Source organism: Acanthochromis polyacanthus, chromosome 9, assembly GCF_021347895.1.
Source record: "Acanthochromis polyacanthus isolate Apoly-LR-REF ecotype Palm Island chromosome 9, KAUST_Apoly_ChrSc, whole genome shotgun sequence".
Classification (NCBI taxonomy): domain Eukaryota; kingdom Metazoa; phylum Chordata; class Actinopteri; family Pomacentridae; genus Acanthochromis; species Acanthochromis polyacanthus.
Window position 1 is genome coordinate 31342213 of NC_067121.1, and position 27014 is coordinate 31369226.

The 27014-nt window shown below is 41.9% G+C and overlaps 1 protein-coding gene across 1 annotated transcript; it reads left to right on the top strand.

Moving 5' to 3' along the window:
* Window positions 1-1031: 1031 nt before the first annotated feature.
* LOC110964372 (BMP/retinoic acid-inducible neural-specific protein 3) lies at window positions 1032-23148 on the top strand. Its single transcript, XM_022213082.2, is given in 8 exon segments — window positions 1032-1559; window positions 5928-6130; window positions 10875-11092; window positions 14996-15101; window positions 16526-16762; window positions 20423-20645; window positions 21826-22549; window positions 22552-23148. Coding segments are annotated over 8 exon segments (2385 nt in total). The 5' UTR covers window positions 1032-1293; the 3' UTR covers window positions 22960-23148.
* Window positions 23149-27014: the final 3866 nt, after the last annotated feature.

Genomic DNA, 27014 nt, shown 5'->3' on the forward strand with positions numbered 1-27014 from the left:
TACAAGTTACAGGTCAACGATTTCTTTTGCATAATTTGGAACTTAAGCATCCTTTTAGACGGAAGAGAGGTAGTTTCTGTGCAAATTATGAAGCTCAGGGGCAGCAGACCGAGTGCACTCCTGAACTCGAATCACATTACCCCAAGAAACCTGTTTCCCTCTTAATGGCCTGTAATTATTCTCAGGTAAATCCAGCAAAACGTGCGTGTCATCAGGAGAGGCTGGCGTGGGCCGTTTAGTGATGCAGGCTGCAGGCTGTGGAGCTGTGGCACAGGACAATAAAAGAGGGGAGAGAGAAAAAACACACACAGGGAGATAATTAGCCTATTATCAGACTGCATTTAACACTTTTTACTGAGCAACTCCGAGAGGTACAAGCTGTGATGGCAAATAATGAGGATGTATTATGAGGGGTGAATGATGGAAGCGGTCCTAATGCAAGCCAGCATCACCCCTGAAGAACTAGAGTCCTCTCACTGATCATTCTCACTGTATATATTGCCCTCATCATGATGCACTTGCTCGCCCTCTTGCTATCTCACTTAGAGAGAGAAAAAACTGGGGAAGAAAAGCTCTCTTTGTTGAAGCAGGCGCACATTCATCCACCAGCTCACGCAGCTAAAAGGGGGGAGAATAAGAGCCTGAACGCATCATTTACACACATTTTCCTCCTTTTTTCCCCCTCGGTTTCACGCAGCCACTTTAAGGATCACACAAAACGAGTCGCTCCGAACAGGATGGTGTAATCTACCTTTTTTTGCGTTAAGAAATAAAACCTTCTGGAAATATCTTGGAAAACGGACGTCCTCACAATGAACTCCTCTGCGCCTCCGCTGCTGCAACTTCTCCTCGCCGTGGCGCGGACGGACGCGCGGATGCTGGAGGATCGTCTCCCGAAAGAAAGTTGAGCGAAAGAGAGAGAGGGAGAGATCAAGTTGCGAGAGAAAGAAGACGGACTTGATTCATTATCGGATCACTGAATCGCTGAGTTTTCCCCCCTCCAATTTTAGAATTATTCGCAGCTCTGGCAAGATCGGAAGAGTTATTCTTAAGAGCGCGTCTTTTTGGTTCTTATTGCCAAATCAGATCAGGTAGGCTCCGTGTGTTGTTTTTTTATCAGCATATTTAAACACTTGATCGTAGTGTTTGTGTGTTCATTCTCATGTCGGCATGAGAGGATTTAACATGAATTCTCGACCACAGTCCAAATCTGCACGACGCGCCACTTTTTCACCCCTAATATTTGTCCTCCTCCCAGTCCGGAGAGGATGAGGTGTCGCTGGGTGAAGAAGCATGAGCTGTCAGAGAATCAGTCATAAGCGGCTGTCTCTGCTATGGGAGGGGGCGGCTCTCAGCCTCTGGCTCTGCTGCTGCTGCTGCTGGACCTCCAGGGCCACCGCCGCCGCCTCTGGAGCCTCAGCCGCCGGACAGAGCGACGGCGCCCCCGGCTCCCTGGGCTGGCTGCTGTCGGATAAAGGGCCCTTCCAGCAGTCCCTGGAGTTCACGGAGGCTGCGGAGAGGTATCAGCAGGGCTTCAGCACCAGATACAAGATCTATAGGTGAGAAGTGTGTGTGTGTGTTTTACACTACCTGTGATGTATGCATGTGTGATTCTCAGACGAGTTTCAGGTTGGAGGCTGTGAGCGTTCACTCAGACAGGATCTTTTTACTGATGAGCACTTATCAGTGAGAGCAGCTGCTGAAGTGTTTGGAATGAAAACCAGCCTCCTCTCAGGGATGCCCTCACAGGTATCACACCTGCACCAAATTAGTTGCAAGCTGATGAGCAGATCTGAAGTGCTGAACCACTGCAGCGACGCAAAGTGTACTCTTTGCTCCTGGAGCCTGTGATCTGAATACCAGCAAACATGTAATCCCATCTCCAGCTCTGCATGGGATGGTTCATGTAATTGCTGCTGTTTCAGAAATGACCCCTGCAGCAGGAGTTAATCCCAGGTACACATCCCCCCAGCGACCTCCTGCAGCGTCCCCGAGCTGCTGCCCGCCTTTGTCTAAATAGTCCTTGCAAGCTTTCATTCAGACAATGTATATCCGCTCTGACGCAACTGTTGGATGTGTGCAGAAGAGTGTTTTTCAGTGTACAAGGTGCACACATGCACTCAGATGGGCTTGGATTTGATTTGTGCTCGTGATTTTGTCGGAAGTCGATGTGTGTTGATATTTTCTTCCTGCAATCTTGTGAGGTTTGATTGAAGACGTTTTTGGTGCTCAACAAAGTGAGAGAAAAGATTCTTGTGTGTATCTATAGGTGCATAAATCAATTCCTCCATTATCTTCCTTCAGGAATCTTTGGGGCTGTGGTGTTTATCTCTCTCTGACACCTGTGTCGCTTCAGTGGGCCTGAAGCATCAATTTGCCAAGAGTCCCCTGACTTGAGGGCCTCTTGTTTTCCATAATTAGTGAAAATCATTGAAAGTGACAAAGAGGCAGCTCAGTGTATGGAGGGCTACCATGGTCTGTACTGGCTGGCTGTTATCTCACCTCTTGAGGGTCCTTTAACCCCACAGCAGACTGATCTGTGCTCTGAAAAACACATTTTGATCCCTGAAGGCTGGTCTGAGGATTCCAAAATAAAACCCAGCTGAGGTAAAAATAAAACGAGAAACTTTCCGTAATAAGCTGATAACTGACAGTGAAGTCCATTTAAAACACTCCTACAGTTCCTCCGCCTGATGTGACTTATTATTTCGTGTTTCAGAGATAAGGGGAGGAACAGAAGCTGTGGAAACACTGAAGGCAATTATTCCCTAAAAATATGTCATAACTACATTTTACAAAGTTCCCATAGGCTTGTACATATTCCATATTTTTCTATAGGTATTTCTACTTAAATAGCCTTGGGCCCTTAGTGCTATTCATCCCCTCTGACCTCTTTAATAGCAGTAAGACTACAGTAAACATCCAATGCCTGTCAGTCAGAGCACAGCATGTGATTAAGCTGTCGATTTGCTCTCAGCTGCTCCTCCTTTTATAGCCTTTCTTTCCATTTCGCAAAGTTGTTTTCGTCACCGTTTCTTTCTATTTGTATTGCTTTTCTATATGTACAGCAAGCCTTGGGGTTTGCATCCGCTTTTTTTCCTTCTTTTTTAACATTTCTCTCGCGTGCCACATGCTGATGGAATAGCTGTAGGCTAAACCCTGGGCCGGAGCTACAATAGCCATCTGTCCATGAGAGACGGACTCTCAGCCTGTCCTCTCGTTATGATGATTGGCTGTAATGACACACTCCACACTGTCCCGGTTCCCCAATTATTTCTCTGCCGATCATTTTTCTCATGGCAGTGATTTGATGGCCTCCCAGAAGGAGGGGGAGGTACACAGAGCAGCAGGCAGCACTGTGGGAGAGGTAGACATTAACTGGTGCTAAGGAGGGAAGCAGCAGCAGAGAGGCGGTTTGTGAGTATCCAGAGTTCAGCGAGACTCGTGTCCAAAGGGCACAAGATGACAAATGATGGCAGCTGATGATGTGGGACTATATTTCACGCCTGTGGGAGTCACAGCCTTGCATCCCAATAAGTTTGTGTTTCAGCCGTGCAGCAGTTACTTAAAGCTGTACAAACAACCCCGACACTGATTCTCAACCACCTTAGGTATTCTTTCCAAAAAGGCGAAAAATTATAGATTACGGTTTGGTAAATTATATACACATATTTAGGAGGAAAATAAAGGCACAAATAGGGTAAAAAAAGAATCGGTGTCATGCTGATCTTTGCTGATTTATTGCATCAAGTTCTGCACAGGACATCCTTTGGACAAGCCTGAACGCCACAAGCTGTGATCCAAGCTGTGATGGATTCGAAAAACACTGAGGTCAGGATGTGAAAAACTCTCCCTCTCCCAAATGTAAAAGCTCCTCAATGATATTTTCAGTCAGTTTTATTTAATGATATTTAATTAGAGCGCTGGTAGCTCCATGCGATAAACACCGCTCTCGTGTTTGTATCCTTAAATCTACAGCTACCGCCTGCAGCTGGTTAACTTTAAGTCTATATGCAAAAAGTAAAAACCATGCTCACCAGCAGTATTTAAAACATCATATTTTCTTTCAAATCTGTCTAAAAAAAAAAGAAAAAATAAATAAATAACAAAGTGACTGCTAAGCTAACAGGCAGCTGGTGACAGCCTGAGGCTTCAGGCTGCTATAAAAAAAGAACCGACTGTGATTAAGAGAGCATAAAAACTAGTTATCATTCAGGCACCGTTGAAATGGAGGTTAAAATGCTGAGTACATGGTTCGAACATGACTGCTAATCCAAGTGGTACTGAGGCAAACTTGGCTGAACCCAATGAAGAGAATAAAAAGAGGTCAAGTGTAAAGGTCAACAAATCCCTGGATGACTTGGACAAAAAACAATGCGAAATTTGTATCAAACATCAACTTTTATTCTATTAATGCTGCTAAATATACCACATTTTGGGTGGGCTCACTGTTCTTTTTTTTATCAGTAACTTATAAATGACTAGATTTGACTTTTATCATTAATCCTAATAATAAATATATGAATTGTTGGCGTCAAGAAAGTTTATGATCTTTGAGTTAAAGTGAATCGGTGATTAACCACCCTTGTGCATTAAACATATATCAATAACAGTATAATTCTACATTATACATACACATAAGTGTGAAGATACAGAAAAATAGACATGCATGGTAGAAATACCACATTGTCTCTATGATAGAGACCCCCCAAAGTTTTATTAATCTTATTTTCGAGGGCACTCATGTCTTATTAAGTGAAGCCAGGCAATATCATGGCTCCCCTGTGGTTCCCATGTTATTTATGTCATTTCAAGAAGTCCATCCATCCATTCTCTATACACCGCTTTATCCTCACTAGAGTCGCAGGGGGTGCTGGAGCCTATCCCAGCTGACTAGGGCGAAGGCAGGGGACACCCTGGACAGGTCGCCAGTCTGTCACAGGGCTACATATACAGACAGTCACACTCACATTCACACCTATGGGCAGTTTAGAGTAATCAATTAACCTCAGCATATTTTTGGACTCTGGGAGGAAGCCGGAGTACCCGGAGAAAACCCACGCATGCACAGGGAGAACATGCAAACTCTTATTTCAAGAAGTGCAAATGAAAATTTCAGTGGTTAATAAATGGCCGACCACAGCCTTAAAGGCATTAGAGGAGATTTAATTTCCTACGACTTTGAACGTAGCATGCGCATGCGCACATACAACCTCTCCCTCACCCCCCTCTAACCTCCCCCCTCTTAACATTTACGAAGAAACGCCCCCCTCCAGAAACTTGTGTAGCACTCGTGAAGTTGTCTTTTACAGCTGGGTCCTCCTGGATCTTTATCTGCCATTATGTAAAAAAAGAGGAGCAAAACAAGTCGCCAGCTAACTACGAAGCTATACCAAAGCAACACATACAGAAAACACGTAAGTCCAAGGCGTACGTAATCTACGTAACTAGGCCTGAGCCGGAAGATTTTTGATTGACAGGAAAGGGAGCAAAGCAAACGCCTCGGTCTGAGCGCATTGATTGGCTGATGTTTTTCAGGTCCTGCCATGTCCACTGTTATTTTTTTAAATTTTTTTATTCTTTTAGAGACCATACATACAAGTCCACTAAAGGTCAGTATATTCATTTTATGTGAATCAGACAAATTAAACAAAAAAAACATCCTCCATAATGCCTTTAATTAAATAAATACAACAAGATAGCTATGTGTTTTTCTTGTACATCAGACATATGATTAGAGCTCCTCAGAGAATCACAGCTTCATCTATAGCGTGTTAACTATGCATGTGTGTCAGTACACTGTACACATTCACCTCCTTTCACCGCCGCTTGTTAAACAGCAGTCCGGAGCCCTTGAACGCAATGAAAGGCGTCAACAAAGTGAGTAAATGTCTCTCTGTGGGTGTGTTTTGTTGTTGCATTTCCAGGGAGTTTGGTCGATGGAAGGTCAACAGCCTGGCGGTGGAGAAGCGGGACAGTTTTGGTGGCAGCGGCGGTTTGGCTCTGCCCCTCGACCCCGACTTCATGCACACCATCCGCCAGCTGGGGAGGCGGCCAACCCTCCAGACGATTACAGAGAGTCTAATCAAGAAATATGGCACCCACTTCCTCCTCTCTGCCACTCTGGGAGGTACAGTAGAGCACGCTGAGCTTCAAAGTAAAGCCTGATTCACAGAGCTTCTAATGTGATTTTGTGTCTTCCTTTTTCCAGCATATGGGGCTCTGATTTTACCGTCTGTTGCTTTCTAGGCAACAAAGCATGTAATAATTTTTCTGGATCAGTGTTTTTTGGCCCGCAGAAAGCATCAAATCACTCTGGTTTAGTGTACAACAAGTAAATTGGAGAGACAGATTAAATGTTTCTGTTTTGTTTTGTTTGCTGTCAGAACAGCAGGGTTCCATAAACGGCGGTCGATCGCTGTCGAACAACACTATAATTTCCATGCGACTGGCTCATCTTGTCTTTCTTTATTAAATTATTGTCACAAAGTATGCATTATTAGAGGAAATTGAAGTGTGGGTTTCAAAAATGTATGTTGTTCATGGGAGAAAAAAGTGCTTGGATGGAGCTATTCAAATGCTAATTTAGTTACAACTGTTGTTGCAGATGTTTCACGCAATTTAAGATTATTTTGAGGTTTGGATTGCTTTTATCTTATTCCCAGAAATACAATAACTGGCCAAACTCCAACAGAGTACATACTAGTTTTGGCTGTCAATATCCAAGAAATAAATCACAGGAAACACAAAGATGTAATTGTCTTCTTTGTCAGTGACCACAGTCGACCCAAATGCAACTCAAAACATTTTAATAACACAGTGAAACTCTTACGAGCTGGCCTGAACGTGAACTTTAGAATTGTTGCTGTTACTGGACAGTCAGTGCTAGAATGATGGAGCTGAAATCGATTTTTGTTGCATGCAGAAGTTTTAATGTGTTTTTGGAGGCTTCTTTGTTGCCTTTTTAGATTATCATTGCCTCAAATACCTGATATGACCTGTGTCTGTTAATTTGATATGGACGTTTAGCAGCGATTGGAATTTTATGTCTATCAGAAACTAAGGCAGAAGCTGTGTGAATGTTTGTAAACCCACAAAACGTTAAACGAAAGATTTCCCAATGCACAGATACGTCAACAAAACATGTAACGTGGATGCAGAAATCTCTTGTTTCCTTCTGAAAACCTAATCCGTTTTCTACCACTCTTTTTTGCAACAGTTTTTGAAAGTAGTGACAAAGAATAACGGTTTGGACTGTCCACTCACCCACTATGTAGTTTTTTTAAAATTTAATGCCGCTACATAATTATGCACCAGTTATTCTCTCTGTCGCATAAACAAACGTCAGGACACCTGCAGCACATTTGAAGCACAGGAACACCACAATGAGGCGATTTTTATGGCACATCTTTCCTCAACACTGAAGAACTTTATCTATCACACAAGCGTGAACTAACCATGACGTCACCCGTTGGTTTCAACGCCGAGAAAATGAAGCCCGGATTTTGCTACTTCCTGGTCGCCATTTTGGATTTTTTGGAGCCAGTGACGTAAAAAGCGTCATCAAACAGGCTGGACCGGAGAGCAACTAGGGGCAGGACCAGTCTATGGGCGGGCCAGACTGAGAGCTGAAGACTCTCTTATCCCGCCCACATTTTACCGCAGAGGCTTCTGTTGCTGCTTTCGGAATAAAAGGATCTGTCAATCATTCCAGACAAGACTGTCAATCAAGTATAGCCACGCCCCCTGGCTCCGCCAACTTTAACGATTTATTTAAAATTCAGTATTGATTTATTTTAAGATCGGCCACCTGATCTCTCATTTTGACCATGAAAACTAATGGGAAAAAAATCCTGAGCTGTAGAAAATCAGTCTATCAAATTTTATTTTTTCCGGTGATGAATTGGGGTCTATGGAGCAAAAGCTTTTTGGAGCCAACCCTAGCGGACGGCGTGATATTGCAAGTTTTTGACACTTCCGGGTGGGCTTCATTTTTGGAGCCAGATGCTACGTTCATCTTTATATACAGTCTATGCTACCACATACTTTGGCTGTGCTGTTGCCACCTGAACAAGCATGATGCACACTGCAGCTGCAAGTATCCAATTATAGACTAATCTTTAATAATTCTGCTAATTGCACAGACCCACTGCTGTAGTAGATCAGCTGCAAATATTTCACAAGTGTACTGTAAAGTACTAAAAAGTATCACTAACATGTGAGCAGTTCAGGCTGAGTAACTACATTTTCACATACGGTTTTTGTCGGCATTTTATTCAGAATTCTTGACATCCTGCTGCTCAGGCAGAGGAGATGAGCCACCGCACGGTTGAGTCATCTGAATGCTCACCAGTTAAGGAAATGACTTTCACTAGCAGCTGACGTTGATGCCAAACCTTCTTTGTCTTCTTCTCCTCCTGACATCAGAGAGACAGGCCACAATGCACAATGCTCTAAGTCGATGGATGCTCTGCGCTCAACATCTGGTGGGTTTGATGACATTTTTGTGGCGTGCAATATAGTGGTTGAAATTTACAGTTGAGAATTCGAACGTCTTTTACAAAACGGCTGATTCATCATATAGTGGGCGAGCGGACGTTCTGAACAGGGCAAATGTCATCCTGCCGATAGGGATGTCAGCTCGGAATGACTCTTTATTTTTTATTGTCTTTTGGCATTTTCATTTTTTTGTTAAACAGTGGCAGTAGCGAAAGACCGGAAATGTGGGGGAAGAAAGCAGGGGAGTGGGATGCAGGGTCGGCCATGGCTCAAACTCAGGACTTACGGCTAAAATGCGTTTGCACCTATGTGGTATGAGCCTGACTGTTTTTCTGTGATTGTGTTTCAGTTTAGAAAAAGCTCCAGAATTGCTTGGATAAGTTTGGGAAACAAGAGTGGTCAGAATTTAACCCTTCATGGGGGAACTGATCATATTTGGTAACTTCCGCACATATTAAATATGGTGTTGCTCCCGCCTCTCAGTGAGGTCAAGAAGCATGTGGTTTTCACCCAGCCAATCAGCGAAGACCACTCTACATTACACTAGGAGAGGCCTGGAACGTATCAAACTTTCTCTTTTCTCCGAAGTTGGAAAAAGACTGATTTGCAGCTCGGTCCTCTTCCATATTTATGATCAAAACATCAAAACTAACCATGGCTTTTTGATAAAACTCAAACATTTTACAGTTGAGTAGTTGTGCTAAGTGATGATACATACATTATTGGAATGAGTTTTTTTTTTTTTTCAACCACTAACAGGCAAAGAAGCATATATAGTAACTTCACTGACATTGAATTCAAACATGATAATTAGAAATTTTGAAAAATGTCACAAAAGTAACAAAGTCTTACATCCTCCAATAACACGCTTGGATTGAAATTGTGAATATCAAAATATTTCAAAGAATGCCCTTTAAAGGGATAAAAAAGACAATGTTGTCCATCGACAGAAAAATGGAAACACACAAAACCACCTCACCCTAACCAGTTGCGGCAGACGTCTGCCCACCCTAAACCTGGTTCTGCTGGAAGTTTCTTCTTTAGAGTTTACTCAAAGGGATAATGCTCTTTATCTGTGAAGTGCCTGAAAAAATTACTTGCGTTGTAAATTGGTGTTAAATAAATCAAACTGAAATGAAACAGTGGTAGATAAAATCATACGGAGCCACATAAACGTTGACAAAAAAAAAGGCTCTGTCATTTTGGAAGGAAATCACAAATTTCACATCAGGACTTGTACCTATCATAATGTCACAAATCTTCACATGTTAGCGCAGGTATTTGAGTAGCAATCAGAAATAAGTCAACACGGAATTAGATGAGAGATTGAATATTTTCTATTGTAGTCAAACTGGGAAGCCTTGGACGGGTTAAAGTGGCTTCTGAGGAAAACACATCTGCAGGGAAATAAGAAAGACTAACAGTGGAACTTATTGCTGGTCTTTGTTTGACACGTGTGGAGGTGGGACTGTTTACTTGTGTATTTATACACTGACTGTATGTTCCTATCCTCTGTGCAGTAGAGGTTGTTCTGCAGCCACAAATGTCATCCTATATGGAAGTGCTGGTGATGGTGATGAGAAACAAGTTTGGGAATTGAGCCAATAAGATCCGTATTGACAAAATGGTCTTGACATGCAGTTAAAGTTAAGGGACGATTTCAGGTTGTTAAGGTTTGATAAAGAGCATCTGCTGCGGACACATTCATCCCTCCTCTGATTGAAAACCTCAGACACTTGATGTATTCCACTGATAACTCAGCCTTTTAGTGACGGGCCTTTTTTATGACCTTTTTACCCAGTGGTGACTGCAGCGATTCACTGGAGAACATGGAGTTCTGAGGTTACACTTAGAAAATTGGGAAAAGCAGCTTTTGTAATAGAAGATGAGGCAAGCTGGAGAAAAGTGACATCACTTCTTTGAGAAAAAAAAAAGACGTGCTGATTTTCAGTGTTAAGAGTTTTCTTTAAGAGCACTTCAAACAAAATCTAAGAAGTTTGAACACACTTAATGAAGCTTGCATGTTTTCGCAGCTGACAGTGGCATTAGTGTGGCGTCTAAGAGAGGCAGCGCTGACCTCAGATCTGCTTTGTTTGTAATGTAATTCTGGCTATTTTAATTAGGGTAATTAAAATAATTAAGCAAACTTGATCAATGATCTTGAATAAGCCATTTTTATTCATAAGTAGTTTAATAGATGCGGAGACCTTGTCTGTGCCTTTTCCTCCAATCATCCAAACCATCAGTTCCCCCACAGCACTTAATCACCGCTGCTCTTTTCTATCCGATATCTGAAAAGATACTAATGAAAGGTGATTAGTGCTGCTCCGTCAGAGCTAATGAACCTCTCACTCTCTCTGCCTGACTGTCACCAGGGGAGGAATCTTTGACGATATTTGTGGACAAAAGGAAGCTCAGCCAGGAGTCTTCGGCCTCGGGGCCCGAGGGCAACCGAGGCAGCAGCAGGAAGTCAAATACAACGGGGACGGTGACCCTGGAAGCCCTCCACCAGCTGGCTGCTTCCTACTTCACAGACAGAGAGAGCACCCTGCGCAGATTGCACCACCTCCAGATTGCATCCTCTGCCATACGGGTATGTGGAAGTAAGAAAACTGTAAATACAGCATCAGTAGCCTGGTGGGAAATGAAAACGCTATATACTCTGTGCCTGAAGGTAGCTGTGTTGCCCTCCTGCCTCACGGTTTGTTAGCCTCCAGCATTCACACAAAAGAATGGGCTGATATAAAGCATCGAGCTGGGCTGGCTCGGCTTTTGGTTAAACTTATTGAACATTCACGAAGGACTTATTCGGGGAAGGAAAATTACTTCAGACCTGATGCGTACACACATTATTATGTTCAAGTTGTATTAGGTTGCTTTTCATTGCAGTGCTGCTGCTTTGATCCAGTGTTCTTCAGCATGCTGTTACATACCTATGAGTTTTGAGATACAAGTCCCGCTTTCAAAATGTGATATTATATCAAATATAAAAATGGCATTCCCAAATGGAAAAGCTTGCAGTTTCTGAAAATGACCCTAAAACACAGGGCTCAATTTTTTTCTTTATATGTAATAAAGTAATCTGAATAACAATAAGCAGGCCAAGCCACAACAAATAAAATCCCCAAATATGTTCTTTTGGGAGCAAAGGGTTGAAGTGGCCGGCCGAATTGAAAAAAACAAACAAACAAAAAACAGTCAAACCGATTTAACCACATATAGCAGGTCCACATTTACAAACGTTTACACAGTTATATCTTAAGCTAAGCTGCATTGAACTAATCACCAGTGGGGTGTACTATGAAGTGAGATGGTCAACTATGTAGAGCATAAAGTCAGTTTCTAAGAAGGTGGCTCTCTTTTAAGCCGCTACATCACCATGGTAACTGATGCTGCACAGCTAACCTTCTCTAGAGGAGCTTTTGTTCAGACTCTTGGATGTAAATCATTGCCATCCTTTACAAAGTTGTTTTTCATTGTATGTGCAAACCTGTTGAGCCGTACGTCAGTAATACCACTGAACGAAGCCTTGCAGCTACAGTAACACAAACTGTATGTGTTGTGTTGCCATGGGAACATATATGTGTCCAGTTGATGATGCAGAAAATGTATAAATTTGCTTTTGTTTGATCCTGATTTACAAGACTGCCAAGACTGTTTTGCATGACTAGTTCTGTAGCTAATAGAACACAGATTATAAACTTGAGTAGTAATTATATTTATCAGAGATTATTCAGTCTATAATATCAAGGCAAAGGCTTAAATCTGTGTATTTAATATCATGTTTAGTAAAGAAAGTTTAGAATTTTAGAGCTCTGATGTACAGCTGTCATGTTAGACATAAACAGCAGACATCAAGTACACTAACTGGTAAAATACATATATGAGTGTTCACGATTCACGTTTGTTCTCTTGCATTTGCAGTAACAGGGCATTTTGCCAGACGAAATGTTCATTTTCTTCATAGCTCCCTGTCAAGTTCTGGGTGTGTTTCGACACAGCTTTGCTCAAACTTGAAAAAAGCCTGTTTGGCCATGAGGGTCACAGAGGGACAACTCAGTCTTCTTTCTTTCCTTTGTTTTATTGTTGATTTTGATTTAAACGTGGAATGAAAGGTGACAGGTTGATACACTTTTACTAAATAAATTTAGATTGACTTGAGTGTGAACCAAATTCATCAAATTAAACCTTAATTTCTTTATACAACATAAACATTTCAAGTTCTTCACCCAAAATAAACATTTAAGTCTTCTTATTCAGTCCTACCAGTTGCATCCTCAAGGTCCAAACAGCAGCCGTGTCTTGCTTCATGTGATGACCATGATCAAAGGAAGACTGACTGAACTGATCACCAGACATTTTATAGCATGCTGGATGGGACGGTGCCCAGATAAATTGTGACCCTGTGGAAGCACTGGTTGTCATTTTTTGGTTCCACTCCTTTGCTGATGATGTTGCCCCTTCAGGCCTGGAGTGTGTCTTACATCCACCAGTGGGTGTTTGGGGATGCTCTGCCTTTGACTTCACACTCCCCATTAAAGCAACCTGTTTTGCTATTAGCATGCTATTAGTCCATTTTGTGCAGAAAACTCAGTTGGCACAGAGCATAAAATCTGCATTTACAAAGAAAACTGATAACCAACGTTATGTCTGATCAGAGTTTAAGGTTTTGTTAATCCAGCTAATGCAAAGAGAGCCTGACTATATTAATCTGGTTCCCTCTGGTAACTGATAAGAGGCTAAAACAAATTATCGGTCAAAATGTTGTATTTGCCGACTTTCAGCGGTTGAGCTTCTCACTTTGCTGGGGTGATGCAGAGACGTACTCCATGCGACATTACATACAATGTCAGTGGTTACAGTTACTGTCAGAAGGGTAGCATGAAGAGTTTATATAAGGTATCTTCACTCCAAGTAACCAATTTGACTGCACAAGCATCTAAGCTAATGTAATCTGTAAAAATGTGTCTTCAATAGATCATACGGATTACAAATAAATAAATAAATAAATAAACTAGTAACCACAGCTTTAAAATAAGCGTAGTGTAGTAAAATGCACAGTGATTCTTTCTTCACTGTAGTGTGAAGTAATATTAAACAGAAATATTTAAAGTAAAAAATTGCTAATGATGCTCTCCACTGCTGACATACATGTAGAGCAAAGCTTTAATTCGTGACACTTTGAGAACTTAACTTGAAGACAACTTACTTTAACAAATCCCTTAATACCAGCTCAGGGACTTTCTACCCATAACTTCTTTAATCAGGTGGGATTAAGAACAAATGCTTATTTACAGAAGTGGCCTGACACGAGCAGATTCACCTGTTGTGACTGCAGGGGAGCAGCGAGACTGTCAAATCTGGTTTTCCACTTTTTCCTCTCACGTGTATTTTACTACGGCAAAAAAAAAAAAAATCTCTTAGCGCAGAAAGAAGCGGGAACAAGCAATTCATATGATTCTTATCACGATCTGATTCATTGTTACAGGCAACAACCTATAGCGCACCAATTAACTGGCTGTTTTCAAGCAGCAGAAGAAGAAGCAGTAAAATATAAGGTTTCTAGGACATCGCCTCCTCGGAAGCGAGCTTTAAAGAGCAGCAGCAGTTGTGCGTCCTGAAGTATAAAACACCAATCATGCATTTTATCATCTGAAGTGGCTATTAGAGTGTGCGCATTAATCAGCCCGAGGGGCAAACGTAGATGCTAAAGCGAGTAGCCACTGATGAAGACAAGTGCCCCCCCAAATGAGAACGTGTTCCTGCGGTTATGCATCAGCTTGATGGATTAAAGATATCATTCCATTAATTTCCAGCCGGGCTGACTTCCATTCATTTGCCACTTTGCAGTGGGTGTGGAGTTTGGACAGATTGAAGATCAGAGCAAGAAAAAGGGAAGGGCAGGGGCAGATGAACACCTCTCGTTTTTATGAGCAATGTGAAGCAGCACCTGCGATGTGTAGCCATTTATTAAAATCACATATGATATCGAGGATTCAGTGAGAAATAGGAAAGACTCTGAGCAAAAAAATAAAAAGCATATGCTAATTCAGTGTAAGTTATGTATTTCTGTGGATGTGCGACTTCGACATCAAGATTAATCACCTTTAGAAATTATGAAGTGAATCAGTTAAAAGTTTTTCAGTCGGAGGGGAGTTGATTTCTTCTCACATCAGAACAAATTATTCTGTCTGACTAGAGAAGGCGTTCTAATTGAAGACCTTTTCAGTATTACTTCACAGTGATTCATCGCATTGCAAGTCGTTTTGAGGCAGAAGATGCCTTTGATGACACTTTTTCTCTTCAAACGCCACAAGGAAAAAGAATCAAAACATGCAAGTTAAGAGGAGAGTGACGGGTGTCTGAACTGAGACGGGGTTTTCTCTGTAGGAACAGGGTTGGGAGAGGGAAGAAAGTGTCTCTCCACTGAACTTGCATAATGAAAAAGCGCAAGACAGAACGGTCACGCTGCTGTGTTCTCTCGATATGCTTGCAGGTGACTGAAACCAGAACTGGGCCGCTGGGATGCAGCAACTATGACAATCTGGACACTGTGAGCTCCGTGCTGGTCCACAGTCCAGAAAACAAAGTTCAGCTGCAAGGTAACCGACATGTTTTGTGCTCTCTCTCATTTTTGCTCGACATTCTGCAAAACATTTTCTCTTTCTTATGCAGAATTAGATGAGATACTCTTCTCATGCCTGTCTGGCTGCTAAAACCACAGCTTGTCTTTTCCTCTGGTTTTAATATGAATTATATAAACAGGCTGCAGCATGTTAATTAGAGCTGCTGGTAGGTGGTCGGTTTTTCACCTTTAGACAGGCTTGCTGTTTCCCCCTGACTCAAGGAATCTAAGCGGAACAGCTGCTGCCAGTAGCCTTAATATTTATCATCTTCTCATCTGTGCAACGATTGAAGAAGCTTTATTTTGCCAAAAGTCTAAACTGCGGCTGTACAAGAAACATCTGACGTTAAAATATTGCTTTCTTATTGTTAACAAAGACCAAGAAAAGCCCAAAACCAAGAGCACTTTAATCTGTCTCTTAACAAACAGAAGTTTCTGGGCATTTTTTCCCCCCTTGTCTCATGTTTTTATTCATTGTTGGCTCATTTTTCACTGCAGTTTATAAAGTAATGCACCTTTATAGAAACAGCATAACCATGACTAGAAGTAGAGAAAAATCAATGTCTTTTGTGCAGCATAACAAAGATATAATACCATAAATCATAAAAAAAGAATGTGGAGTTTCTTTGTTTTTTATGATACAAAAATGGGAAAATTTGAAATCAACATACAAGACTTTACCAAGTTCCCACTGGCATTAAGCAGTTAGAAACATCTACTACTTTTATTTTTAATTTGCTTTCATACTTGTCTAAAATATGCTCTGTGTAAACACTGCCTGCAGTTCAGCCCTAAAGTCCCTACATTTTTGTCAAGTAACTTTTACTGAGTCACAAATGGCTTCACAGTTGCAGAAAGAAGCATAAAATTTTCTGTTTTTTACAGAATTTAGGTGTGCATATGTTCTTTTTCCTTTTTTTTTGGCAAGACGCATAGAATAAAGTCATTTTTTGGCTGCTAAAAAGTGTTATTTTATAAATATAACATGCCTTTTAAACCCACTGGCAGATTTTGGGGTTCAGAGGGTTAAAAGCTGCGACAGATATGTCATTTTATGGGCAGTAATTTGCTAAAACAGCTGAAATCTATAAAAGAGGAGTAAATAGTCAGTTTCTGAGGGACTATTCTCAACAGCAGATTAATACACATTTAGTTTTCTTGTGAATAATTACAGCTGCAGGATGATATATGTGAGCTTAATGACTTTTAGACAACAGTGGATTACACAGAGGAACAAGATATACAGACAATGCTTGTGTTAAAAGGATATATTTATTATTTTTGGCTTTTTAATGGGGTTCAGTGACTTCAAGAAGAACGCTAAATGTGCTCGGCTTTACGCTTCCGTATGTTTGCAAGTATTTTCTTCTATAAATACATCTTGTCTTTGATGCTCCACAGGGCTGCAGGTCATCCTACCGGGGTATTTACAGACCCGCTTCATTCAGGCAGCTCTCGACTACATTGGCTGTAAATCCGAGGGCCGGTTTGTTTGCCAGAACAGCGACTGCTGGTGTGAGTGCGGCGTGGATTTTCCTCAATGTAACTGCCCCCACTCAGACCTGGACACTCTGGAGAACAACCTGCTGCGCATCAGAGACGCCTGGAGGCTGACCAACCAGGAGTTTGAAGAGTCTGGTGAGTCAGAAATTAATTCACTATGACCCTCTGAAATGGAACTTGAAAATGTCAGCGTGAATAGCGCTTTCAAAAAAACATAAAAAATGAAAAAAACACAGATGGAACATTGGCTTTTAAAATCTGCCTTGCTAAGCTGGACCGCAGGACACAGGTCATTTTTTTCCCCCCTCAAAAACAAATACATTTAAACTTGAATTCAAGAGCTGAAGTCATTCTTGTTTTTGTTCTAAATGCATTGTTGGCTGTCCAACACTGGCAGCAGCCTGGCGCCGAATCGAGAGACCCGTCAGTCATTGTGTCAGATCACGATTGTGCTGATGCCCTGATGTGCTGAGGGCTGCTTTAAGGTTTCAGTCAGTCCCTCTGTTCTCACTGAAGTGTCGTGAAGAAGTACACAAGTAAAGCATGTTCAAGAAATATCAAGCACCATATTCAACTGCTTTATTCTGTACTAAAACCAAACTGTAACAACAGAAAATTGTTCATTTGTGAGCTTCGGAGGTCCTGGTAGAGTCTGAGGAGCTCTGTGCAGTTATTTGCATAAACCAAAATGAATCAAATGAAAAAATGGGATTAAAAATTTTATTATCCTTTTTGTTTGATTACTTCACAAATGCATAATTGTCTCTCAGTTTAATTTTTCATTGTTTACTTTCGGGTTTTGGCTTTGGAATTAGACTTTTCAACCAAAAAAAGCTAGAAATTCACTCAGTGTTCTTATTTTCCATTTCTGTGTTTTGCACTGGTTGGACTGTAGCTTTAGCGCTTGGGGGAGTCTTCAGGCAGCCACAGACCATCGGATCACACAATAATTTCTTGGCACCTCTATATGCTTGGCATTATTAAAGTTATAGACAAACTCTTGTTTAATGTTATCTTTAAATCATGTCTTTATCTGACCACACTCCCTCTGGGTCGGCCGCATTGGTTGGGGAGAGAAACGTCGGACGACAAAGTGTTTTTTTTCTTTTTGTTAACAAAGACGAAGAAAGGCCAAAACCAGCAGCACTTTAGTTTGTCTTTTAACAAACAGAAGTTTCTAAGGATTTTCTTTTGCTTTTCTCATATTTTTACTCACTGTTGGCTCATTTTTCACGGCTGTTTATAAAGCCCTGCAGCTTTATAGAAACAACATAACCATGACCAGGAGTACAGAATGGTTCATTTGTGAGCTTCGGAGGTCCAGGTAGAGTCTGAGGAGCTCTGTGCAGTTATTTGCATAAACCAAAATGAATCAAATGAAAAAATGGGATTAAAACTTTCATTATCCTTTTTGTCTGATTACTTCACAAATGCATAATTGTCTCTCAGTTTAATTTTTCATTGTTTACTTTCGGGTTTTTGCTTCGGAATTAGACTTTTCAACCCAAAAAGCTAGAAATTTATTCAGTGTTCTTATTTTCCATTTCTGTGTTTTGCACTGGTTGGACTGTAGCTTTAGCGCTTGGGGGAGTCTTCAGGCAGCCACAGACCATCGAATCACGCAGTAATTTCTTGGCACATCTATATGTTTGGCATTATTAAAGTTATAGACAAAACCTTGTCTAGAACATTATTATAATAATATTATCTTTACTTTAAATCATGTATTTATGTGACCACGCTCCCTCTGGGTCGGCACCGGTTGGGGAGAGAAGTACACTAAAAAGAGTATGAAGGCGTTTTAATCCAAGCAGCAACCACAATAACAGTTCTCATAGCTGAGTGGTTGGGGAGCGAACCACATGGGTGCAAATGCCTTCAAGCAGTGAGTCCCTGATTCAATTCCTGGCCAACATAGACCTTTACGGCATGTTGATCTTCTGCTCTCTTTCCCCTCATTCTCGCTCTCTCTCCACTACAACTGTCCAATAAAGGCAAAAATGCCAAAAAATATATATTTTTTAAAACAATGCATTGGTTCATGGCTTCCGCCTGTGAGTAATGTTCACATATGTCTCCAAATCCTTCAGCTGGGCTGCATTAAATACATAATACGACTGCTCTAGCCAGTCTACCACTGGCTCCAGGCACAGTCTGACTGAAAACACAGAAATGGAAAATTTCAATCAAGTCTTTTTGTCATTCAAAAATCTAATTCTGAGGCAACAACTCAGACTGAAACTACTGCAATTTAAACTGACAAACAATTATCCAATTCTTTATTAATCAAACAACATGGATAATGAGAACATTTGATGCAATTTGATGCTGCAAATTTAACAAACAATCGCAAGAACACATCCTGGTAAACAGATTTCACTGCCTGTTTGCCCTTGTTTACACTGTTTCTGCTAAGCAAAGCTAATCACTGTCCCAAAAGGGACAAACTACTACTTTAAAGTCATGTCATTAACTTACAAAAATAACAATTATTTAATTCTCTAATGATGACAGAACAACCGCTGCCGAAATTTGTCCAAACAAAAAGGAAAAGATGACTACGAAATCCAAATGCCAATTGTATCTCTGCTCCGGTTCAAAGCTCTGATTGTTTGACACCGACTCAAAGGTCTCATGTGTACATTCAGACTGTGTTTTCCTCATTAACTCCTCTTATATTTATGCCCTTCAGTGGTATAAAAAAATAGACACAAATAAATGAACTAGCAATTACAGCAAACCTGGCCTGTGTTCCAGGCACGTAATGATGCATTATTGCATTGTTTTTGAGACACTGCTGTGATTACCATAAACACACAATACCACGGCGGAGAAGATTAGTAGCCTCAACTGCCATTTACACAACAGTTTACACAGATATTCGCTGCCGGTATGGTGACACAAATCAGCCGTATAAACTGGATGTTGCCTCACAAAGCCGTGGACCTTTGACCTCTGTGGTGCTGATGTTGACCTCTTCTGATTTGCCCGTTTTACAGCTTGAATTCAGCCTCTTTCTGAGTGAGAAACTGGCGGTTTTGTATGCAAATGTTGCACTGACAGGTTGCTAAAGTTCCCCCAAATCATCAACAAACTTTTCTGACATACGGTAATTTTTTTGTTAGGTTTGACACGATGATTACTGTTCTGATGGTGGTGCAGGGGCTTGTACTGTCACCAGCTTGAGTCTACAGCACGTATTAGCTTAATTGGTGATTTTAAATGAGCCGTAGGTGTGAATGTAAGTGGCTGTCTGTCCCTTTGTGCTTTGATGGACTGGTGACTTGTCCAGTTTGTACCACACCTCTTGGCTAATGCCAGGCTGGGATGGGGTTTCAGCCTCCCTGCTACCGCTAATGGATAAGCGGGTATAGCTGGACGGATAGATGGATTACTGCTGCCATGGCAACCTGTCTTACTTCCACATTGTTAATGGCAGGAACAGCAATTTTGCTTTCAGTGTCACTCATGTCTAATTAGAGACTGGTTTCTTTGAAGGTAGACGCCGCTATATATGTGGAGAGACAGACAACAGGTGTGAATAACGTCTTTTAAAAGAAAAGAGTTTGTTCTCTGATGTGACGAGATCAGATCCAGAGGGAAATCAAAATTACACAACATACTTTCTTGGCGAGCTTTTTAGTCCTCCTCGTGAGCTGTTTGATTTTCTGGGACAAACAAAGAGGAATTGAGAGTTGTTCATGTTTTTTTTTTGGTTGTTTTTTTTGGATATTGTTACCCTGCAGCTTATAGCCACGGGCAGAGTTTACTTATTCATGTTCTCCTTCCTACCAGAGGAGTTCCAGAGCTTTGTTGGGAAACTGCCAACCCATTACGCTGTAAACACATCTGTCGTGGAACACTTGTGGAGGACGGACGCCAGCCTGCTCCAGCGGTACAGGCAGCTGGAGACCAGTAGCAACCAGCTTTTCACCAAAGCTCGCCGCACTACTAACAAGCTCTTCAGCCTTAGCAAGAGGTGCCGAAAACATCCGAAAATAATCCTGCAGAGGCCGAGGTAAGGAGCGAGACAGGAACAAGAGGGAGGAATATTTATACTGCAGCCTGTTAACCCAAGGTGCTCCCCAAAACTTATAATTATGAGAATGATTTATGCGGCAGGCTATGAGAGAAAGCAGCAGAGCGAGACGGTACTTATTAGAAGGCACTTGAGGAAAAGTAGTTGTGGAGTGAGGTGAAAAGTGCTGACAGGAGCAAAGCTGCTTCTCTGTTCCAGCCGGTGGGAGACAAACGGGATGGTGTTTGGCCAAACAGACACGTTTCACTGTCTGCAGCTTTAACCTGCATCACAATCAATCCTAAGAACTCCCATCTAATAGTTCATTTATTGTATCAGAACCACATCCAGGAGTTAAAGCTGCTGCGTGCTGTAATACATGTTGCTCATGTGCTATATATCCTTATGTTCTTTTAGGGTTTTTTTTCTTACCGTTACTGTTTTTTACTGCCGTTTCATCAGCACTTCCACCTGGATGTTCTATTTCAGCAGCCTATCTGAGATCACTGTGGTCATAACTTCAGTCAGATTTATTCCTCTCTCATGAACACTCCATGTTGATAGCTATTTCTGGCAGGGAAATTAACTAAATGACACAATCCATCAGCGTAGTACTCAAATGCAGGCACTGCTCCCTCAGTCCACGCTCCAATTATACTTCTTTATCACACCCCTTGTGGTTGTAAAAAAGAAATTCAATAGTGGCTTAGAGTACCTGGTTAAGTCAGGTTGTTATTTTTGTATCCCTGTGAGGCATAATGTTATTATTTTTTATTTTTCCTTTTACCCATAGTCATTTTTTCAAACCATTATTATATTTCTGAAAGTAGCATAAAGTTGAGAAAAAAGACAACAAAGCTTCCTGAACAGGTGCATATGTTTATATGCAGGTCTATGCATCATTGCCACCCATCTAAGTCACATTCAGCAGATTAAAATATTCATTTTGATCTGATTTTGCTTCTGTAACTCCGGCTGAGTCTGAGTTTGGCTCGAATTGTTTTTGCTGCAGATCAACAACAGCAGACGCAGGATTCATCTTCTTGGGCAAAACATTTCTTTTATTGTATCATCACGAAAAGTGACAAATACAAATGAGATATTACATCATAGCCAAGACTGAACTGTGGCATCTCTAAACCCGATTCTGGCACTGAAACACTTCTTGTCTCTCCCTCAGGCCTCTGCACTCCTGGTTGAGCTACGCTCTCTCGATTTTGTACTGCAGTGAGAACAACCAGGTCGGCGTATACAGCGATGAGAGTCGCAGCTGCTCCTGCCCCTACAACCATCCTCCCTGCCAGGGCCTCATTCCCTGCTCAGTGGGCGACGGTTCCCGCTGTGCCTCTTGTTCCACAGAGAACCGAACTCGATGCTCCAGCTGTAACGCCGGCTTCTCTCTGACCCAGGGAGCCTGCCGGCCCGCTGTACCCGACCCCACCGACCCCTACCTTGGCCTGGAGAGTGACAGAGATCTGCAGGATCTGGAACTGCGCTACCTGCTGCAGCGGCGTGACCCTCGCATCTCTCTGCACGCTGTATTTGTGAGCAACGACGTGCGCATCAACACTTGGTTTGATCCCTCGTGGAGGAAAAGGATGCTGCTCACCCTCAAGAGCAACCGGGTGAAATCCAACCGTGTTCATGTGCTCCTCGGACTCACTGTGCAGTTTTGCCTCACCAGAAACAGCACGGTGGAGCCCGCCCTGTCGCTGTTTGTGAATCCTTTTGGAGGAAGCCATTCAGAGAGCTGGACCATGCCTATAGGTCAGCATGGATACCCTGACTGGGAGCGGACCAAGCTGGATATCCCCTTGGACTGCTATAATTGGACGTTGACTCTTGGAAACAGATGGAAGAGCTTTTTTGAGACTGTTCATTTTTACCTGAGGAGTAATATCAGGGACGCTGTGGGAGTGACAGGAGGAAACAAAACGTGACGCTGTTCTACGAGTCTCTGGAGGCGGCTGAGCCGTCCAACAACATCGGCTACATGAAGGTGAACAGCATGCAGCTGTTCGGATACAGCGTGCACTTTGACCCCGAGGCGATCCAGGACCTGATTCTGCAGATAGACTACCCGTACACTCAGGGATCACAGGACTCGGCCCTGCTGCAGCTGGTGGAGCTGCGCTACAGGGTTAACCGCCTCTCGCCTCCAGGGGCCCCACACGTGGATCTGTTCGCTTGTCTGCTCCGCCACAGACTCAAACTGTCCAGTGCAGACGTGACCAGGATACTCACTGCCCTGCAAGCTTTTAGTGCCAGACAACCAAACTACACGGAGTACGAGGCAAATAAACTGTGCAGCTAATGGCCCCTGTTTGATGATTTGTACTATTTCCTTGCCACAGACAGGCCTGTATCCTTTGTCAGCTGGATCAATTTGTGTCAAGTGTGTGGTTTGTTGTGCAAGACTGTGCTGTACATACACAATGTGCAATTAAATTTGATGTTTTTATAATTCCCTTGTAATGTTATGGATTAAACCTTCTAAAACATGGCTTAACAAGCAGAAATCTATTTAAACTTTTACAAAAACATTCTTGTTTATTATTTAACAGTTGAAGCATCAAAAACTTGAACTGGCTTCATCAGGAGGGGGTCTTTCACATTAATATCTGGTTACAATTGAGTCATTTCTGAATTATCCTCGCCATCTTCCTCGTTTGTGTCACACTTTCACCCTCTATTCCCCTGGAGAGTCTTAGTGGTGTGTGTTGTGTTATTTTTGCCCATCTGGAGCCTCAGAACACAAGGTCTCCATTCTCCATTCAGGGAACAGCGTTGGCACAGATTACTAAGTATATAGCGAGAGACGGGAGGGTCGGGAGTAGCCTTCCTCTGTTCCTCTGCCGTCCCCGTACGCCATTCACAGTTACTGTGATAGATGAGCTGGAGAGCCGCAGAGACATGCCCAGCATCAAACAACAGTAAGCAAGGTATCAGTGACAAGGGTAGTCCTCTCACCCGGCGCCAGAGCAAGTTGGACCCCCACAAAAGTGACTCTGGCCAAAAGGGAAATCAGCTTTAATCCCCCGAGGGCAGTCGACAGTGGAGCCGCGGGCTAGCAGCATGCAGCGGCTTTGATTAAACGAGCATCTAAAGAGCTTGTAGCAGAGACCCATCTTCATCAAGATTCACCAGACATATTTCTCCCGAGATTAAAGCCAGACACAATTTGCTCTGATGCTGTCATTCAGAATGAATGTGAACAAGGTTGCCGATGCGGTTTTGATTGTGAGATGAGGTGCTGAGCGTACTGCAGCTACCACCAGCAACACCCCACTGTCATTCACATTACTGTATGATGCATCATGCTGCAATGTTGCAGGAAAAAAATCACTGTTTAATCAGTGTATATGGCACAGAATTGATTGGCAAAGCTTAAAATTGTGCTTGAGGCATTGATTTCATCACAAGTTTTAGCGTCTTCCAAAGACTGCCTTTGAGCTTAAACATTGATTTTGCAGCGTTATTGGCCAATCTTAAGACGCAGCCTCGTTGTCTCCAGGCTGTAAGTCTTTTATTGAGCTATCACACATCACAGAATTCCGGTATTGGCTAGTTTGGTCATATCATGTTTAAAATCATTCCATAAAACTCCCCTTGTACAACACAGCCTTTTCCTGTTTTTTCCCCTCAACTTCTCCAAAAAAGTTTAAAGTAGTTTATGTGTGGGAAGAAGTTGTAGCAGAAATATTCAACATGCCAAAATCTACCAAGTTGCACTGAGCATTTTAATTGACTACAGGGAAAAGGCTGTGAACGAAGAGCACGCTGACTCTGGATGACGTCCCAGTAAAGGGTTAACTTCTCACTAAATAGTGAGCATCTGCTGTGACTTTAAAATCTTTTTAACAAGCAAATATTCTGCATCTGGGTGTGAGAATGTGGTGCAGCATTATTGGAAGCAGTCCAGCAGACCTCTGGAGACCGACAGGAAGGAAGGAAGGAAGGAAAGGAAGGAAGGAAGGAAGGAAGGAAGGAAGGAAGGAAGGAAGGAAGGAAGGAAGGAAGGAAGGAAGGAAGGAAGGAAAGGAAGGAAGGAAGAAAGGAAGAAAGGAAGAAAGAAAGAAAGAAAGAAAGAAAGAAAGAAAGAAAGAAAAAAGAGAACAGAAGTAGGTTTGCAGTTGATGATGCACACCTTTTCCTATTTATGGTCCTATTTGATTCAAGAGGCATTATCCTTCGGACTCGTGCACTTTGAGAGCAGCTGTGTTTATCTGATTAAACTGGATGAAAATGGACAAATAGCATTTTCCAATAGGAAACAATTACAGAGGAAAAAACGTAGGAAGCTTGAATTAACCGTTTAGCCCAGTGCTTAGCCCCAAAGCTTTTGAAAAAACCTTTCAAAATCTTCAGGGGAAAAAAAAAAACAAAAAACTCAAGGATTAAGTGAAGAGAAGAAGAAAAGGGTCAGAACCTGGGATAATGAATAGGCTTTATGCATCCATTAAAAGAAAAGTACAGACATAATAATAACAGCCATTTCTAGAAATATACTTATCCGTTTTGTTTCGAGAGTTAGAAGAGAAGGTCGATACCACTCTAAATGTCAGTACCATAAATACGAAACTAAAGCAGCAATTCTACAATGCTATATAGTATGCAGGAAAAGATTTGATTTGTCCAGGTACAGAATACAGTATATCAAATGCAGACTGCTAAAAAAATACCAAGATGTACTACTACTGCTGCTCTTCTGCTAACAATGCATCATGGAGTCTAATGCAAGTATAAACAAGCTTGAGCTGCTGAGAACACGCAGACAGATGAACCTCGTATCGCACTATAGACTGTAATGAATATTTGATCCATACAGTAAAACCTAAGGCTCAATATTGTAACGAAGTAGCCTGTCCCATTTGTATGCAAACTGCATGAAACAGGCTGCACTAAAAGTAAAAGTAAGTGAAGCTAACATGTATTTAAACTCTATGCTTTGTAGCTAATAATTAAGCAAGATATAATTACTGAACTAGTTTGGCTTACTCTCAGTCTGCAGATTTAAACAGCACAGTATGCAGCCAGAAAAAAAGCTTCCCCGTTTTTCTAATGTTTGTGCTCCTCTAAACTAACTGGATCCTGGTTGTAACTTAACATTTAGCAAACCAATATGAAATCTGTATTCATGTTCTCATCTAACACTGCTACGCCTTTAACATTTTGCCTTTTAATGTAACAAAACACTGCTGTGAAGTGGAAGTACACCATGTGGGTTGGATTTGCCAAAAAAAAAGGGCATTTTTTGCAATTTAATCATCTGTGGTATGCAGACCTGCTAAATTTTAATTTCTCTCGCCTGTTATTTTGGCTCCGAGATAAAGTACTTCAAACTGGAGTGTGGGACTTTTACATATAAATGAACATCCATTACATTCCAACTCTTTCTGAATGACTCCAAATGATACTGATTAAGCCTGTGAGATCTTGTATTATCGCAGTATACAGGAGTTTTGAATGTGGTTTCTGTTAGTGCTTTTCTGCACCAGCAGAAGTATACTAACTAGATCGGTTTGCTCCCAGAGCTGAAGAGGGGAACAGCCATAGCGACAGAGACAACAGCAGCTGGTGATGTGGTAGAAAAATATGGGACAGAAAAATGTGGATGCTTCAATTTAAAAAGAAACTCAAAATTCACACTGCAGGTTTTGGATTCTGGGCAATTACTCTTAATGCCGGGTGGGGGAGACACTGCAGGTATACCAGCTTGCATGATCTGTGATTGGTGAATATCCAATTTCAACAATTTCTGAAAAAGTAAGTTTCAGAAATGTGCTTTTCACAGCATGGTTTGCAGGTACCCAGCGGACTAGCTGTCAGGAGCAGTGACCAGCCAACAAACAACAAGAGCAGATTTTAAATTCATGACCAGGATGTGGCTAAAAACTGAATCCATAACGAGGAAATCATGAAGTTAGCTTACCAAAGATTAGATTAGAACAGTGAGGGGGGGTTGATCTGTTTATTTTCATGCTAATACTCGTCTAATGGCCTGTTTCTGGTGTCCACGAGGAGCCTGCTGTTTGTGCTCATGCACAAAATTGATGCTTCTCCAGTTCAGGGAAACAGGATGCTACACTGCACTGACTCGCACAGACCCAGATCAACACATCCTGTCTGCTAGTGCTGCAGATTTAGTTCTTCACACTGATGTTTTGATTTGGCTTTGCTGGCTGTTTCCCTGGGGTAAGTTTTTTTTTATTATTATTATGTGATACTTTGGAGCAGTTTTGATGTGTTTGACCTCAACATTAGTGTCTAATGCAGATACATTGAAGCTATTGACTCCAAACTCCACGTGTGGATTTATGCATCAAAGACAGCATTCCTCTTGGCGTTGATAACTTGGAATATATGTTG